This window comes from Seriola aureovittata, chromosome 20 (assembly GCF_021018895.1).
Source record: "Seriola aureovittata isolate HTS-2021-v1 ecotype China chromosome 20, ASM2101889v1, whole genome shotgun sequence".
In the NCBI taxonomy this organism is placed as follows: Eukaryota; Metazoa; Chordata; class Actinopteri; order Carangiformes; family Carangidae; genus Seriola; species Seriola aureovittata.
This window is the reverse complement of record NC_079383.1, coordinates 18,136,198-18,154,660: the sequence shown is the minus strand read 5'-3', so window position 1 is coordinate 18,154,660 and position 18,463 is coordinate 18,136,198. Positions and strand designations below refer to the sequence as shown.

Here is an 18,463-nt window from a genome sequence, read left to right as displayed (position 1 = left end):
ACGGAACCAGAGCCTAATGATGCCCAACCCTAAACTGATGAATTAAAAACTTCACAGTGAAAATTTGATTCAGGCCAGAGAGAACAGTGTACAAACTTCAACCAAGTTTTCATCCAGTACTGTGGAGAGAATATCAGTCATGGCCAGAGAAGGCCAGACACTAATGAATCTCCAAATCTGTCACACATCTAATTCAGACAGCCATGCCGACTGTACAGTGTTATGTTTAGGAATAGAATTCCAATGTCTGTGGGCTTTCAGTGACCAATAAAAACCCAGAGTCAGGGGCATATGAAACACCAGCGGCTGACAGTCACATTAATAACCTAGAATGAATTATTCAAAAACGCTCAGGCTCTAATCCATCAAATGATATATTAAGCCGCTCCCTCTCGGCTCAATGGGGGCTGAGGCAGCAGACGGACACAGAAAACTACACATTAAAAAGGTAAAAAAAAAAATAAACGCAACCAAAACATGAAAATAGAATTTTCACCACAGCACCAACAAAGGCAGGCTGCGTACATTGTCACATCAAACATGTTACTTTCCAACTATCAGGCTTGGAACAGAGGCTGAGATGGAGAAACAAAAAAAAAAAAAAAAGAGGGCACGCAAGAAACCAACTCCACTACTGCTACCATTGCAGCAATTAACAAAGGGAACAGTACTTGCTCAATGAATACAGAGGATGCATTGTGTATGAATCTGATATTCAGCAAGTGAGAGATAATCCTTTCTCTCCGTTCTTTTAATAGGGAGAGCTTAGAGAGGGCCCCCACAAAGGTTCACCATCTGTATCCCCCATGGCTGCTGGCAGCGTATAATCCACCGATCAACTGTACAAGGAAATTAGGGCCATAAAAACAGAGTGGGGCCTTTTTTCTTCTTCTCTCAATTCTTTTCAAACAGTTCGGTAGGAAGGAAGCAGCGTGGCTTATCAGTAAAGCGGACCTGAGAGGGAAACGGGAGGGCAACAGGCGTGCAGAGTTTCTATGAATAAGCAGAAGGAGAAAGTGGTTTCTAAAGACGAAGAGGTAAAGTGGGCAAGAGCAAAAGTACAGAGGGAGAGGGTGAGTGAGAGAGAAGGGGGGAGGGGGTGGTACAGAATGGGAGGTGCGCAGGCCAAAAGAGCCCAAATGAGAATGGCCCACTCCGGCAGAAGTTAATGACGGGGGATCAGAAAAGCAAGATTTCCATTCAACACTTTGAATTATTCAGGGTTGCAGGGCACCTATTTGCATTGCAGATGCCTTTGCTTTCCATTCCTCTACTGCTCTCTCTCCATTCTTCCTCTCTCTCCAGCTCTCTCCATTTCTTTCTCCCTCTGTCTGGAGCAAGAGAATGGCCCTGCCTCGGGGTTAGGAGATAGACACATTCTCGGCTCCATGGAGGGAAAAGCTTTGCCCATGCAAAGCAGGAGATTATCTGCCATTTCCAACACAGCCCAGGTTCAACGGTCACTGTGGCTGAGAAACAAATAAAACAAAAGGTCAGAAAACATGCACAGTAAGCCGTTAAAGCTATCTGCCAGGGCCTTGGAAATATTACGAGCATGTCATATTCCATCACAGCTTTCAAAACAGGACTGTATGGAAAGAGGACCATTTGAATTCTACACTTGTGCACGCTGCAGGAAGAAAACGTGTTAAAAAGGAAAAGAAATATGATGGTACCTTAAGACAACAAGGCAAGGACACGTCTGCAAGTGCACGTAAGTTAACGCGGCGCCTGCTGTTTCGGGAAAGCGGTGGTTTTTTGACGTCTCCGTCAGATGGAAAGGTGCGTGCCAGGATGAAATGACAGCGTTTACATGCCCCTTGTACCATCCTACGGCATGTGTGAGCGATCTGAGTTTGTCTTGTAAGGAGAAAACGCTCTGTTCAGTGAGAGAGTCGGAGGGCTGGCAGAGAGGGAAGGAGATGACAGAGTGACAGGATGACTCATCATCTGCGTGGCACATCTTTCACCTAATAACACCCAAACTCTAGATCACAGTGGGGGGGTGGTGGTGGTGGTGTGTGTGTGTGTGGGGGGGGTGCAAGGGATCATAAAGTGTAAGTCAGAGACGGGGGAGGGTGGAGACAGATAGACTGCTCGACAACAAGGTCTGAAAGGAGGCGTTTGAGCTAAAAAAACTGAAATGAAGATGACAAAAGTCTCCGTGAAAGAAAGGAGGCAACATCAATCGGCATTCTCAATGCAAGTGACTTTGAATGTCTTGAATCTGAGTGAACGTGTGCATGTTTTGCCCCTCAGCATGTGTGTCTGTGGTGAGTGGCGGTGGGGGGGTGATATTTTTGAGTTACTAATCCAAAACTCATCACCACAGGGTGCTCTCTGACAGTGGTTTTCTCACAGGTTCCGATACAACAGCAACCCTGTTTATTCATCACTTTTATTAAGTTGAAGTTTCAGATAGAGGAGGAGAGAGAAAGAGAGAGAGAGAGAGAGAAGGGAAAGAAATAAAGAGGGAATCCAGTGTCGTGGCCCTGCTACCTTGCTCGGATGTGTGCAGCAATGAGGCGGCGACAGCCACGGGACAGAATAGATTATGACTTCGTCTCTGCCGATAATGAACCCGTAACAAGAATGGGGCCCCGGGGCCGACAGGGGGCCATGGTGCCAGTCAGCACTTTCCCTGCCGCTCTTTGCGCACTGCTGTGTTTTGGTGCGGGGGGGGGGGGGGGGGGGGGGGCGCTGAGGAAGATCTCTTTAAAGCCACCCACTTTCTGTATCTATCATCAGGGGAGCACAGAGATGGCTGAACTGGTTCAATCAAGATGGTGATAAGATGAAGAAAGCTGCCGACTCTGCAGCTCTCCAGGAGTGAGGCTCAGCTTAGCACTGCCCATGGGGTTGGATGGAAGAGAGGGAGATCGACCCCACCAAGAGATTTCTGTGTGTGTGAGTGTTTTGTGTGTGTGGTTTCCAGCACGGGGTCCTAATCACTGCACAAACTCTATCACTGAACTGCTAGCAAGATGAATAGCAAGCTTGTGTATGTGTTTGGTGCGGGCAAAGGAGAGCACAGCTCTGGGGATTGCTTGTCCAGCCCAGAGGTCAAACCACATCTCCTGAGATCAATATAGCTGTGTAATGTTTCCCGGGCCTAATGGGAGATCCACTGCAGCTATTTACACAGTTTAACACACACACACACACACACACACACACACACACACACACATACACACAAACCTGAATTAAGCTATTAAAGGACTCAATTTTATGCAGAGTACATGAAGTTAGCAGATGAATTTAACACATTTATGCATAAAAGCGTTTCAGATTAAATACATTCATGCTTCTGCAAAGTCCAGCGAAGCAGCACTCCACTAAAACTAGTGGTATTAAACAACATTAAACCCCCTACTAATTTTTGTGTTGTGTTCATAAGAGCGGAGAGACAGTATTTGTTTTTAGTGTATGTAAATCTGTTCTTTTAGGAATAGATTTACATATTTAGTTCACTCAAAATGCATCCCTCTTTTTTGTTCTCCTGCACAACCATCACCCCGGCTTCTATCTTTGTCTCACGGGAACCTCACCGATAAGAGCCTCGAAGCAGTTGGCCATGGCGTGTCGCAGGTCCGACTCCCGGCACAGATCCGGTCCGTGAGCGTAGAGCATGAAGCGATCTAACTCCAGTTTCTGTAAAAGACAAACACATTCATATCAGTGTGCCGCCACCGACACCTCAGTAATAGCCTCTTGAAAAAGTAATAGCATTTTTGGTATTGCACATTTTCACAGGCTCTCCATGGAAAAGAAGGGAAAAAAGGGCCCAAAAACTCAAGGGAAATGAGAAAGATTGCCTGCCCTTGCTGGAAAAGGTTCTACTTCATGGCACTGACAGATGTGCCCATGTGTTGTCCAGCTGTGGCATGATGCACTAAGCCGGCACAGGAGGAAAATGTTCGCACATGTGCATACATGCACGCACAAAATTACATTGGCACACACACACAGACTCACTGGATAATCCCAAGATAAATTGTGAAATAGTACAGTGACCTTCATTCTCTCTGAATAGTAGTCAGTACCTCATATCCCTGTACTACATAGCTGTATTCAACCTACCTCTACCTGTGAGTGTTTTTATATTGCATCTACAAATATATGCAATGTACAGGTAATTGTATATTAATCTGTACAAGTTCAATCCAAACGTTGTGCACATATTGTATTGTAAATTAGACTACCTTCTTATATGACAAATGCACTATTCATTACCTGCAATGAAAATGTCTAATATATACTCAATAAATATTCGAGTACGGTGCTAGATTTTAGTTCCTATCTCTATTCTTTGTTTTATTCAAGTTGTTTATTATATATGGCTTTTAACTGGACTTCAGTTTCCTGCCTACATTACCTCCTTGACTGTCCATTTGTTTTGTGATTTATGTGACTTAGCTGTTGGAACACCCTAACTTCCCATTGGGGATTATTAAAGTGCTCGACTTATCAATCTTTTTTATTCTACTGTCCCTATTGCCTTTTTTTAATGTGTTAGGGTTTTCTGGGACCTTTTTGTCATAGAACACAAGAATGTGGGCCTGTAAAAGTCCATTGACAGAGTTTATATCGTAAGTGGTCTGTACAAATAAACTTTACTTGTGACCCCAGGGTCACAAATAAGGACATGCATGAAAAATATAGAAAATATGTCCTCAAAACCTGAATGAGAAACTGATCCAAGAACTGCAACCAAGCTACTCTTGCACTGAAGCTAGTTGTACTGGTTAACTTGTAGGTTTGGCAGGATATCACACGAGGAAGTGCACATGCTCAGTCTAATGATGATGATAATAATAACGTTTGCATTTCATATAAATGAGTGTCTGAAGTGTGGGACTGTGGGTCAGTCAAACTTTCTCCAACAGTTTCTCTGAGCCAAGTCAAAAGTAGCCCAACTTGACTTCACTGGTTGTGCACCACAGATGAATACCCAACAAAAAACAGTCAGGGTGCTATTTAATTATGGCTGCTAACTGTTGGTGGTATCCCACCCCCCGTGATTGCACACACAAATTAAATCACAATTCATAAATACTCCAACTCAGAGGGAACCCGTTCTGACTTTTAAGCCTTCCAAGTGAAGTGGTGGATTGTGCCGTTGCTCGCTGAAGATATTTTTTGAAAGATAATTGCAAGTGTTCTTGAGCAGACGGCTTTAGAGGAGCCTGGTAAACAACTTGGCAACGTCGAACACTGTATCACACTCACTTTACCGCGAGCGGCAAATTGAAACAAGCCAAACTGCTACACAGCACTAATGCAGATTCGGGCGGCTGCATCTTTGTATTCAGCAGGGAGCAACATGAAAGATTGAAGTTTTTAATTGCTTTCTTCACATCACGGGACGATTATTGTTGTGTTCTTTACAAACGTGCCAGTGAGTGCGGCTTGGCTCTACAACGCTGCCAGCGAGAGAGAGGGAGGGAAGCAAGGGGGCCTAGCGATAACAGGAACTGGAGAGTGTTTCAGGAAGACCTCTAGGGGCCCACTGGGACCCCAGCCGCACTAGTCTAGTCCTCCAAAACAACAACCTTTTATCTCCAATTACAAACCTGAGGGGGCAAAAAAAAAAAGGGTACGAATGGCAGCAAGACAAAATTACTCTTTTCCCCAGTGCCCCCTTAAAAAGAAGCTAAGTCATAACAGCAAGACAGAAAACAATAAGACTGTCTCTCCTGTCAGTTTGCAGACCTTTCACCATTTTGACCTAAAGAGGGGGGACTTGTTATGAAATGCAGGAGGTGAGTTTACCTTGGCTAGCATGGCTAGGTGCTGGTTCTGTACGATGGCTGTTCTGTATGTGGCCAAGCCGCCCTCCTCTAAACTGGGGAAAAGGTAGTACAAGTGGACACTGTGGACAGAGAAATGAAATACAGATTAGAGCAGTTGAAGAACAAATCACTGGATGTCTAGTTGAAAAATATTATTGGATACTTTTTCCAGCAGTTTAATTTCTTGTCTGAATACTAAGATACGCAACAGTTATGTGATCATCGCAAAACCTACTTAAAGTTCTTCTTCATGGCAAGGAAAATTAGATATTTATGTCATTCTCACTCATCTTTCATTTGCCCATTTTTTTCAAAGCCACTTAATTAATTTTCCAGAGATTTCCAGCCTTTCCAGGTCTGTGTTGGAACCCAGAAATGGCCGCAGACGCTTCAGTAGTTCCACAGCTGGGTTCCGGGCGAACAGGTTCCATTTTCATTACGGTCCAGCATCTCCCAAACCGCAGCGTGTCATTTGATTTCATTTGAATTAAAACAGGCCATTTAATTCAGTCATTTCTAATCAATGCAAAGAGAGGAAAGCAGGTGGCGTTCTGTTTTCCAAATTCACGAGAGGTCTATTTGTTAGGGTATTGTGATCTTAGTCTGGAAACAAAGCACTTGGAATTAATGAAAACCACTTTATGTAATGAAAAATAATTAGACTAGAGACACTTGGTTTGCTGGCACAAGTGTCAGTCACACAAACTGGCTGACTGGGCCGCATTGCATTCTCCAGGTACAAAAAGAAAAAAAAAAAACACTTTGCAGAGTTGAGTTTATTAATCAGAACCAGACTGGGACATCCTTTTAGATAAATTGAAATCACAAAGAAAATGGTTTTAGAACATATATGATGCAGTGAACTACTGACCCCCATGACCACGCACTACATCAAAGGGTCATTAAGTGAACATAAAAACTGAGGCTCTTTCCAGCCAATAAATCTGAAGCTCACCTGTCATCAATTTCTCATGTGCTCCCCCTGACATGTTCTGCGGCAGTGATTCTCAAATTTTTTATGGCACAGGGATTCAAGAGCAGAATTGATGTGTACCTGCTGTGCTGTGTTCTTCATGCAATTCCAAAGACGATTTGTAGTTGGCCTTTTCAGGCCTTTATCTTTAATAATTATTGCTAATTTAAAACTTACCTGGACGTTAATAACTGCTGATTAAAAGGAAGAGGATCACAAATATTCCGTTTTTTTTTTTTTTTAATTATCTGCTAAGCCTTTTAAAATAAATCATCCCGCGACACCCCCAACCACCCACCCACCCACCCACCACCACCACCACCCTCCTCTGTTCAACACTAGCACCCTATGTTGGGGCTATTCAAATGTGCAGAATATTCTGTTGGCTGGACAGCAGAAGCACAGATAGCCTCCAAGGGCAGCGCACACTGGAGGTGCACGAGGCAGCTGCCTGGATCTGCTGTACCCATTTAACTGGACAAGAGCCTGATAAATAATTCAGAGGGCCAGAGTGTAGGCCAAGCATGTCTCGTCAGACGCTAACAATCAAAGAAGGAAGGCAGAGGAAAACGGGGGGAAAAAGGAGGGAAAGTGGCAAAACATGCCCAAAGATATCCAGAGAAACAGAGGCTAACCACCGTCTTTGTAACACTGTTCTTGCTGCATAAAGAGCAGAAGCAGTGTCCTGTGTACCCCAGTGTCAGCTCCTATTAAGGTTTAATCCTGCTCGTGAATGTTCACTGTTGTGGAAGTGTTAGCATCGAGGGTTACAAATTAGATTTCGGTAGTAGAAGTTATGCTGTTGGGCAAATGAAAGTCAGATAAAGATCTGTTCTTCCTTTTTGCAACCTGTGTGTGTACGGGAGGGAGCGAGTGAGTGAGTGAGTGAGTGAGTACTAAACCCTGTGGCAGAGAAAGCCCTTTTCTTACATTTTCTAGTAGTAATATCCACTCAGAGGAGGAGGTAGGGGTACAGTAGGCAGGTGGGCAGCTTCCTCACACACTGTATGAGAATAATAATAGCTACATATAATTAGCACTATGCTTAGGTAAGTGCCGGGCAGCAACGTCCGCACTCACCTGGGAGTCAATAACACAGTCAGCATTCCAGACAGCAATTCTAGACAGCTAATTGCAAGTTGTCATGGAGAATTTCAGGCTGTTAACAGGGGGTATGGGGGGAAAAATTACATCCCAGTTCCAATTACCAGTAAATCACTGTCTTGAATGAGTCCAAAGTATGAGAGGGGTGTGATTGTGACAGGCACAGATAGATATAGACAATGAGAGAGAGGGAGAAATAGAGTGAGAGGGTGAGAAAGGAATGGGGGGGGGGCTGATAGTGTTGTAGTCGGCTTCAATTAGCAGTTGTGTCCATCAAAGATGCGTGAGCGCTTACTCACCTGGTGAGGAACTCGACAACAGCATCACCCAGGAACTCCAGTCTCTCGTTGTGATTGATCCTAAGGTTGGGGAGGAGACAGGGGGGTAAAGGTGGAGACTGTGAGGGCAGTTGAACAAGTAGCAGGAAAGGCAGACTTTAAGCAAACAAAAATACAGATATACATACACAGTCACACACACAGCTGCTCACCTCATCAACGCTCTGAGAATAACAGCAGCTCACATTCAATAATAAGTAGTCGCTGCCCTTAAAATTAGCTCATTTCATTTCCCCTGAGATATCCCTTCCTTTCACAGTTAAAGTTAATTTTCTTGTCAGCAGGCCTGCCGGGTATATTAATCACAAGAATGTTCCTTTGATTGCTCCTGTGGTCAGTGATAGCATGAACAGATATGTGCCCGCAGGCAGCCTACCTGGAAGGGGAGGGGTCATCCTGCCCCAAACGAGACATGATGTTAATCAATGTGTTGATTCCTGAAAAAAAAAAAAAAAAAAACACATGATTGAAACGGTTAGAGACTACTATAGAGAGAGTGGTAATCTGACAGAGATAAAAGAAACAAGACAGGGAGAGAAAGAGAAACATGGGTGAAAATTACCCACCCTTCTTCCTCATGTACATGTGGTGGACCTTCCTGTCCCCATACTTGGGCTGGCGGATGCCGCAATTAGAAAGCGAGTTGCGGGCATGGTCAGGATTCATGCCGAAGTTGAGGTGGTGACTGGGGTGAGTCATGGCCAGCTGGAGTAGAGGAAAATAGGGTAAGCAAATAGGTGTAATTTAACACTTTTCAACTACAGGACCATTTTCAGGAACCAAGGGAACGGCAGTCTTTCTAAGACTGAATGAATCAGAGCAGTTACTTTCTAAAGCAGTAGTGCAAAACACTTTTATAGTAAGTCTGTCACTTATTATTCAAGATTCTGACTCTCATTCTAATACGTGAAAAAATGTCAACCGTAATGATCTGTTGGAATTCAAAGTTTCCAGGCTTATTGTGCAGCACCAGAAGGAATTTACAAAATGCACTGTGACTTACTGTATGCCCCGACAGTTTTCTGGGCCAATGTCTTTTTCTTTGTTTAGTAAAGTGGAAGAAGCTGGTGATCTGTGCATGCTTCCTGCTCATTGGATGGTCGATTAGCTAAAAAAACCACTTCCCCCTCACACCTTTTTGCCATCAGATTAGCGAGTCCTGTATCCCACCACTTTCTGACCATTGTCTGAATCAGACAATTTAGCCTTCACACCATGATTGGCCTGACGTGTGGAGGTCAGTAAGTAGCCAGGGATTCAACTTTTCTATTAATTCTTGACAAAATTATTTTTTATCACTTTTCATGTAAAACACCAGGAATGTCTCCCAGGGGAGGCCGTCGGAGAATGTGCACTGCTATTCCCATATTCAAACAATACTGTACTGTACTGTACGGCCAGATTTTCACTTCACCTTCCAGTATGGTCATTCAAAAGAACTGTAGATATAGCTTTTAATTTCCGGTATTGTCTGATGTCGTACAAACTTCCTTTCGAGCACCCGTAGCTCGTCACCAAAATGAGGAAGCTGCTGGAAGATATGCGGGTTACTTTCACATTCATTTGAACTACATACTACTTATCATTCCCTCAAATTTGATTTTTTGAAAAGTGACACCAGTAAGAAACCTGGCATCGTGGCATTTTCCGTCTCTTATTCCCCCTCTGCACATCTGCTTTCCAGCATTCACTCAAACCTCAGAGTCAACATGCAACGATGCTGTGTTGTTGTCTTATCTAGTGCCAAAAAAAATCACAACTTATTTCTCCACCTTCACAGTTCTGCAGATGCAAAAAAGTTCCTGAGTTTAGGTCCCGGGCTCCTGGGACTTAGTTACTGGTCATAAAGGGGCCGACAGTGTACACAGTGAGCGACAAATGACAGCATTTAGACATCAACAATATGGCCCAACCCCAGGCCCTGTGGAAAAACCTTCAAAGAGCTTGATCTAGTCCATTTCCTCTTTTGGCTAATGACCAGTTACAAACAGTAATAATGGTCAAAGCAAATCTGTCTAATAATGTTTGATCAGCAATCGCTCAAAGGAAAAGAGGACAAGGAGGTGCACTTAGGTGAGCCACAGAGAGAAAATCAGAGTGTCCCTCTTGCCTTTTTGTCACGGTAAAAGTTGTTTGTATGAAGATTAATGATTAAACTTTCAAACTTTTGAAGAGAGCCAAAAGTGGGAATTAAAGGTAAAATAACCCTGAAGCAAACGTATTAGTCGACATTCAGCTTTGTTTGAAAAGAGGACAAAAACTGCTGTGCCTGGAAAGACTGCCGCGGCTGAACTCAAACTCGCTGAGGGAAGAAAAAGGAAAAAGATAGGGCTCAGTAGGATATGTCAAGCCTTTATCAATCTTACATTATGAGAATGTTAATCTCAGCCAAAAAAAAGAAAAAAAAAGAAAGAAATCCATCTACTCTTCCCCCTGGGCTTGCTTTTCAAAATGCTTGTCTCCTTTCAGCCAACTTCAAATCAATTTCAAGCTCCAATGAGATATATATGTAAAACGTTAACACAGAGGTTTCAATATTTATAGTTGCTCAAGAGGCCTTCAGCTTTGTAGCCTTGAACACAGAGACGACAAATTCACCAGCAGTTGTATTTTTTTTTTTTCTGTGGTTAAGAGAAACAGGGTTTTTTGAGAGCTAGTTATTTGACATGACACAAGCAGAAATGTAGCAATTCTCAGCGCCGTGTTGACAATTTGATAAAAATATAAATAAAAACAACAACAACCACATCTGCTTCCAATTTCAACTCCCCCATTGTGCGATGTCAGACACAAGTCAATGACTGCCTACTACACAGCCTGAACTACAGAGTTTGGTACTCTAAAGGAAACGTATCAAGCAAAATACATCAGTTATTTTGTAAACACTGCAGGTCCTTCACAGTTATGGACAACATCAAACAACGGCTTTTTAAGCTGAATCTGTGGAGAGGATTGACGTCTGCAACTGTTCCTGTCAACATAATGACTGCGTAAAGTATCGCAGGGATTTGGATTTAGTGATCACTGCCTCAGCTGCTGCTCAACTGCCTTTGGCTAAACAGGAATAAACATCATCGCTCAGTGGAGAGCGACAGGCTTGACTGGAAAGAGTGTGGCTCTTGTACCCGTGTGCAGGGAAACTAACGGCCAAACTGCCTGCTATGCAAACACAACTCAACAATGTCATTGCTGTGTAGTGTGCACAGGTGAATCAAGGTTCAGGGGTTAAAAAAAAACAGCAGGAACAGACTGTGACCACTTAAAGTATTTTAATTTGATCCTCTGAATTTTAATGTAAATTACATGGAGTGCAATTCTGATAAAACGTGCTATAATCATTCTCTCCCTCAAACTAATTGATCTACACTATCAAACAAGTGACTTCCAACAAGATCAACAACTTAGCCAGTTGCCAAAAGTTTGGATTTTCATTATTACTTGTCTTACTGTTGCTCCATAACTGCTGCATGTGTAAATTAGCATCCATTTACTGACAAGTTCCCCACGTCTACGCAAAAGGTGACGATACATCGGTGTTGTGTTCACAACTTATTTGTACTGCCCCCTTGTGACCAAAAAAAAAAAAGGTAGGTTTGGTTCACTTGGTACTTAATCATAACAGATATGCTGTTACATACAGACTAAAGGGGGATTTATATTTGTGTGTGAAGTTGTAAGAAGTTTACCGCTAGCTGTCACAGTGAGTCATAAAAACATAAACATGATAACTGTGGAAAGTAGAAACATCATTGACCCTGATGACATACATTACATCCATTTACTCTTGCGGTGGTGCTACCATCTGGTGAAATCTGATGCTGAACTATAAATGAAAACCTACGCCAGGACTCCCGTTAACCCCCAACAACAAGGATTAATCCAGCTTAATATGGCCATATGCTTGATATACAGTATCTGACATGCAATAATAAGGACGCAACATGAAGGTGCCTTGCATTGTTTTATAATATGCAACACTATTATCATCCTTTTGTAATGAGTAATAATATACCCTCAGAAATACAAGAAAATATTCAAAGCCTGTGAAATGGTATTCGGGCCAGCCCTACTTGAAAAAGATGGACACCATCACATGGCCAGGCATGCATCGCCATGAATAACAAAGCAAATCCCCCAGTCCTCTGTATACAGAGTCACAGCCGCATTTATGGGGGCGCATAAACAAAAGCATTCGATATCAGAGCCCAGGCCGAGGACTTGTACAGCTAAATTATTGAGATGCTCTGTGATGCCTCTCATTCTGCCAGCATGGGGCAAAAGTGAGGAATGGGGATGAAACAATAGGGGGCGCGTAGGATTAAGAGGGTCTGGTGGATGTGGGGATGCGAGAGCATGTGGCGACCGTGAACACATGTCTCTCCGAACCCACCCCACCCCCTAAGTTTTAAATGTTAAATGTTTAACAGGGAGGCTCTCAGAAGACAAGCTTCAAAGGGTCGTTGCTCCGCTGGTGCCGGGGAGGGGAGGGGCGGGGGGTGGGGTGGGGGGGTGACGAGTGCAAAGGCTCCCGCTCTCAGGCTGGGTTTTTTTCAGTTGCCTCATGCCAGGGTCATACTGCTATTTGGTACTGCAAACAGGTGTGTTTCTGCACAGAGAATTAAACGATGTTTTCATGTATTTACTGACTGCACAGAGCATAGATGATGATACATTTACCACATATGTTCTGTTGCAATTTTGATCCGCAGATATGCCTTCATTAAAACATAACAGAGAACGAGCTGGAAACAAGCATTGATTCTGTACAGACCCACCCAACTCTCTGCTTTCCCAGATGATCTGCTGCTTTCATCTCTTCTAAGGAAAATATGAAAAAAGGGAAATAAATTTTCTTTCCTTTAATGGGCGTACAGCTCATTACTCTTCACGGCGAGAACAAAAATTTCCATTCTGAAATACCAATTCAACTGTCCCAAACCAAAAATGACCACCCGAGTTCTTCTCCTCACTAAAAACACTTCTTAATAGTGTAACCACAACCAGCTTTCACTAGGACTGAGTATGTGTTCAAAACATTTTTAAAACTTAACACATATATATTTTGCCATCAGGAGCCTTTCTGGCTGTAGAACGCGGTTACATAGAGGCGATCAGCTTATTCCCCAGGGAAAACAGCCAGGTGTTCGTTAGCATTCCTTCACTTGGCTAATGTTCATCATCCTTAGCTCGTCCTCGAAAGGAGGAACACACTCAAAAACACACTCCAGACAGACGGCAGCGAGATACCGTGCAAGGTAGAAGTGGGGTTCAGCATCTTCACAAAGGAAACTTCAACGTGTGGTGAGAAGGAGAGCATGCTATCGGACCACCGATTCGCAATTCGCGGTCAACCCGCAATACCTCCTGAGTCCAAGCACCTGTGGCTTCCTACTTTGGAGAAGACATTGACATTGACTTGGAGTAACAAAGGTTTCCAATGGTGATTGGGATGTCATGGTAATAAAAAACCTCCCATCAGAGCACACTCTCATTAGCTAAATATATTACTTTTGTGTTACATTATGACTACCTCCACCACCAGCTTTGAAGTGCCTCTGGAAGAAGCATATTTAGCGATTTATTGGCAAAGTGGCTTTTCTGAACCACCGTTAAAGCTTTCCTCATCTGAAATAGACGCTCAAAGACAACTTTTCTGTGTAGTATTCCTTTAAAACCCACACTGTGGCTTGAAAAAGTTTAAAATCACTCATACCTTATATACAATTACAGTTAAATGAATTCAAAGCACACAAAGCTTATATCAAAATACAACTCCTTGTAATGCGATCAAAGAGCGGTACCAGATTCTCTCATGTTAGAAATGAACAGACTGCCAATGGAAAACATTCAACTCATTAAATGTGATCATCCCATTAGAGTGGAGGCAAATGGGAAGTGATGGCAGATCTGAAATGAGTTCTGACTCGGAGAAGGCTGTTTGAACAAGCACCATTGCACTCCTGCAGCCGTTCTGTCCAAACCTATCTGGGCAGAAAGTGTGTGTACTGTGGGACATTAGCCACTGATGTGTGTGTGCAGTAGATGAGGAAGGTGCTATAAGCCCAGCAATGATGGGTCCCTGCTTTGGCCATTTCAGTCCCGGTAGTGGTGAACTGCTGACAGCTCTGGCTTCATCCACACACATAAACACGCATAGAGGGCTGTGTCATGGTATTAACACTTCTGTGGCTATAATTGTGATGCAGACAGACCAGACGGGCAACACACACTGCAGAGGCTTATATGTGAGCTGTCATGATCAAACTGATTGTTTTTGTTTTGTTTGTATTTTTTGGAATGAATGAAGGAATTGAATGAGAAAGAGGGAGGAATAAATCCATTAACTTCTCCCCAAGGGACCGAGATGTCAACCTCAAATGGGTGTCTCCTCAGTGAAAGGGCCACAGCTTGTCGGCTGCTGGCGGCGGGTCAGTGTTTCCTTTTTAGCATTCTTAATGACAGGTGGTCATTATACAAACGACAAAAAGGCCAATCGTTGATCGATATGTGCAAATCTCCACACAAACACACCCAGAGCACTGGGCAGTCATGCACACGACACACACACACACACACACACACACACACACACACACACACACACACACACACACACACACACACACACACACACACACACACACACACACACACACACACACACACACACACACACACACACACACACACACACACAGCCTTGAGCGAATCTTAATGCATCCTTTCCCTTTTTAACTATGTATAGGCTACAACACATTGATTTCTAATGTATCAGGTTATGACAGCTCTTCAATATTGCTGGAGGCAGCTGTGGGGCTTGCTCTGAGAGCATAGAGTTTGAGCCTGCAGACCTGACAAGGGAGAGCTGGCATTACAGAGGAGGCTGTTGTTGTCCTGACTACTGTCACTGCGACTCACAGCAGACCTGGGCTGCTCGTTGCAGAGATATGACTCAGGCCGGTGTGTGGGTTACCTTAGCTGACTTCTGAGGCCCTGTTTCCACTTGAACTATCCCTGCAGAGGTGGAATGGGCACAATAATGAGGAAAACACTGCCTCCCTGGATCTCAGCACAAAATGTTTACCTTTTTTTTTTTATCTGGCCCAGCCTAAAACAACCACAGGGATTTGCCTACCTGTTAGTTATCAACTATGCCAGCCTTTAAATAATGCAGCTTGGGCTGGGGCATAGAGTCTCATCACTTTGTAAGTAAGACATTGTCATGACTGTGCCTTACCTGAAGGAGGCAGCGCTCCTTGAAGACGTAGCCAATGAGCTTATCCAGGTGCATCAGACACTGGTGGTACCGGATATGATGTGTGAGAACAGGCAGCATCATGGCATGCTGTGGAGGACAGAGAGAATTGGCAAAATGGGCAAGAGGGAGAAAACGAGGGAAAGAAATTGGAAAGGGACACAAACAGGAAGAGACAGAGAATCAGGATCATGCCTTATATTTAGGAGGAGTGGAGCGCGTGTGTTTTGAGAGAAAGTGTGATGAAGAGATTGTGAGAAAGAAAGGGAGCGGGTTGATAGAGGGAACAGGGAGGGAGAAATCAATCAGCTAGTCATTATTTATTAAGTGGTGCTCTGCAACAGAGAGATGAAATAATCAAAAACCCAATCGCTGCACTGTGAGAGGGAATAACAGAGAGGAGGGAAATCCACATTTGGACAGGACAGTCAAATCAAAGCCCATTTCGACATGTTGACACACTTACATTCTGACAAACACTCACAGCCCCCTGTGACCCTCATATATTATATTAAAAGAAAAAGTTTGAGTGTAACAAAGTGAAAGAAAAGTGAAAAAGGGCAGGGAGAGGAGGAGCTGGTGGATGAGCTGTGAGTGAAGTGTGTTTGCGCATGTTCGCGAGGGAGTGTGACACGGAAAGTGAGAATTAAAGCAAAAGAGAAAAACAGCCAGTGGTCAGCAAATGAATCTGACAGTCAGAGAGCCAATCTACAGAATCATTACCAGTGACTTATCAAGTCAGCCAGTCAGAGTGGCTGAGAAACTGTAGCAAAGGCTGGTGTACACACATTAACCCCGTGCCACCACATGAGAGAGGAGGGAGCCATGCATGTTTTAATTAGTGCTACTGGGGAGGGTGAGCCTGAGGCCCGGCGGCTACAAGCAGCGCTGCCACATAGCCCTGGGGCCATCACAGGGGCTGTGGTGACACACTCCCTAGGCCTTGTTAAGCAGCCAATTAACAAAGCCAGGCCCTGGTCGTGTCTACAGCTCCTGACCTGTTCTGATGACTGCCTGAGTGACTGAGTATATATGTGTGTGGAAAGGAAAGGTGGGGGCTTGTTAGAGTTGATACTCCAGTAATTAAAAGGTGGGAAATTTCTAATTTACTGTCACAGATGACGTTTGGGCAGTTTGGACACCATCCAACTGGACCAGTGGCTTGAATTTTCTTTTCCCCTGGCTGAAATATTACAAGCATGAACTTTAAATTGCACTTGAACTAACAATATCATTATTTTATTAATTGGAATGCAGTAAAATGGTTATCCCAACTTGTGTTCCAGGATTAATCTCATCCATTTCTTTCTTATGTACTAAATGATAAAACATCTTTTTGTTTAAAGGCTCATTTATTCTGATGTAGGCGATATCTTGTGCAATGGAGATGTCATTGTAAGGCTGAAAGCTCACAGTGCTCTACTGCAACTTATTTTAAGAGATTTTATGAGGCAATGCATATTCAGCAATGCCAAGTATTAAAGCAATTCAAGAGGTTTAATCTATTTCCTACCTACCTGCCATTAATACAAATTTGGATAGCGACATTCCTCCATGCGCAGGCTCAGTTATGTGATGTTTAAGTAGGTGGATTAATGTATATGGTAAGAGATGACAAATAAATAAATGCACCACACACTGTTGGCGTGAATAAAGACCCACCCACACTTATTTTCTCAGTGATATAAGAGAAAACAAGTTGCCTTTCCCTTGAAAAGATTTGGACGGGTTGATAAGGACACACAAAGGCAGGTAGACAAAGCGGGGGGGGGGGGGGGGGGGGGGGGCAGCAGTGAATCAAAAGATAAACATGCATGTATAAAATTAAAAAAGAAAACATTGATGAATAAATAAATCCCATCAGTGGCTCAAATGTGTAGCACGGTCCTTGACTGAGCCATTCAAGTGAAATAACCTTGGTGTAGCCGAGCCATGTCAGTAACGAGTGGGCTGATTTTGTTCCAAATAGCGCTCATGCTTTTAGAATCAAGAAACTATAGGTCAGTTTTCCCGTTATCTCTCGTCTGTGTCACATGTTGTGCAGACTGTACCACTGCAATCCGAGGTGAAATTATTCATGAACCAATTAGTCGTAGCAGTACAGCTTGAAGCAAATATAATTGGGCAGCAATTATGGATTGGATCCTTCTTTGCTAGACCTCACTGGTCGGCTGGTCAAGAGAGGTCTGGTTTGCGAGGCTACAACTTTCTGTCATTCCTCTCCAACTTTGAGCACGAGTATCAGCTGTGGGCTATCTTTACTACACACAAGGGTAGCGGATGTGTTCAGAGGGAAAAGATGTGCAACGCTGATGCCAATTATTTTCAGAGTAACAGGCAGAAAATACTGGAAGAGACAATAAATGAAAGAATTATAAAATAAAGAACACTAGTGCATTTCATTACATTCACAAATCCATGAACAAATGCAGCTCTGTATTTTTCAGTGGGCACAGCAGGGCGCTAACACATTCAGGGTTATGGCTCAACTCTCATTAGGGCTGCTCATACTAAACTTGCATGAACGCATGGAATGGTAAGCTGCATATGTTGTGCCGCTTCCCAAAGATCAAGATAACATACAGCACACACCATGTGGATTTAGAACTGCATCCTGCTTTATTTTGCCCCTAACAACTGCTTGAAGGAGATAATGGTACATGTGCTCTTACCATAGTGAGCGGTGCTGGTGAAGTTGTATATAAATAAACTGTCAGGTCTCAGACATTACTTAATGAAGGGTATGGCTGCTGAGGCTCTGTGGGAGTCCACTTTCCTTACACAGATTTTGACACTTGAATGGAGAAGTGACGCAACATGTGGAAAGATCAGAAGCCAAGTTTCTGACTGTGGCTGTGCAGCGAGCACTGGACTGTGTCTGTCTGAGTGGATTTACTTCCGTGTGCATGTATCTGTCCATTTAAAGGATAATTGCTAAATGTTATAAATGTTTCTAGTTCTGGCCATCACTTTCAGAGATGTTATTGTATTCAATTAA

The 18,463-nt window shown here is 43.5% G+C and overlaps 1 protein-coding gene across 1 annotated transcript in view; it reads right to left on the bottom strand.

The window, feature by feature from the left end:
- Nucleotides 1–18,463, bottom strand: part of drosha (drosha ribonuclease III) — an 82,415-nt gene that overhangs the window by 38,853 nt on the left and 25,099 nt on the right. Inside the window, exons 17-22 of the mRNA XM_056364432.1 lie at nt 15,448–15,555; nt 8,777–8,915; nt 8,587–8,647; nt 8,172–8,231; nt 5,776–5,875; nt 3,552–3,654 (exon numbers count right to left, since the gene is read on the bottom strand). Of these exons, the coding sequence (XP_056220407.1) occupies nt 3,552–3,654; nt 5,776–5,875; nt 8,172–8,231; nt 8,587–8,647; nt 8,777–8,915; nt 15,448–15,555 (571 nt within the window). The remainder of the gene's footprint in view (nt 1–3,551; nt 3,655–5,775; nt 5,876–8,171; nt 8,232–8,586; nt 8,648–8,776; nt 8,916–15,447; nt 15,556–18,463) is intronic.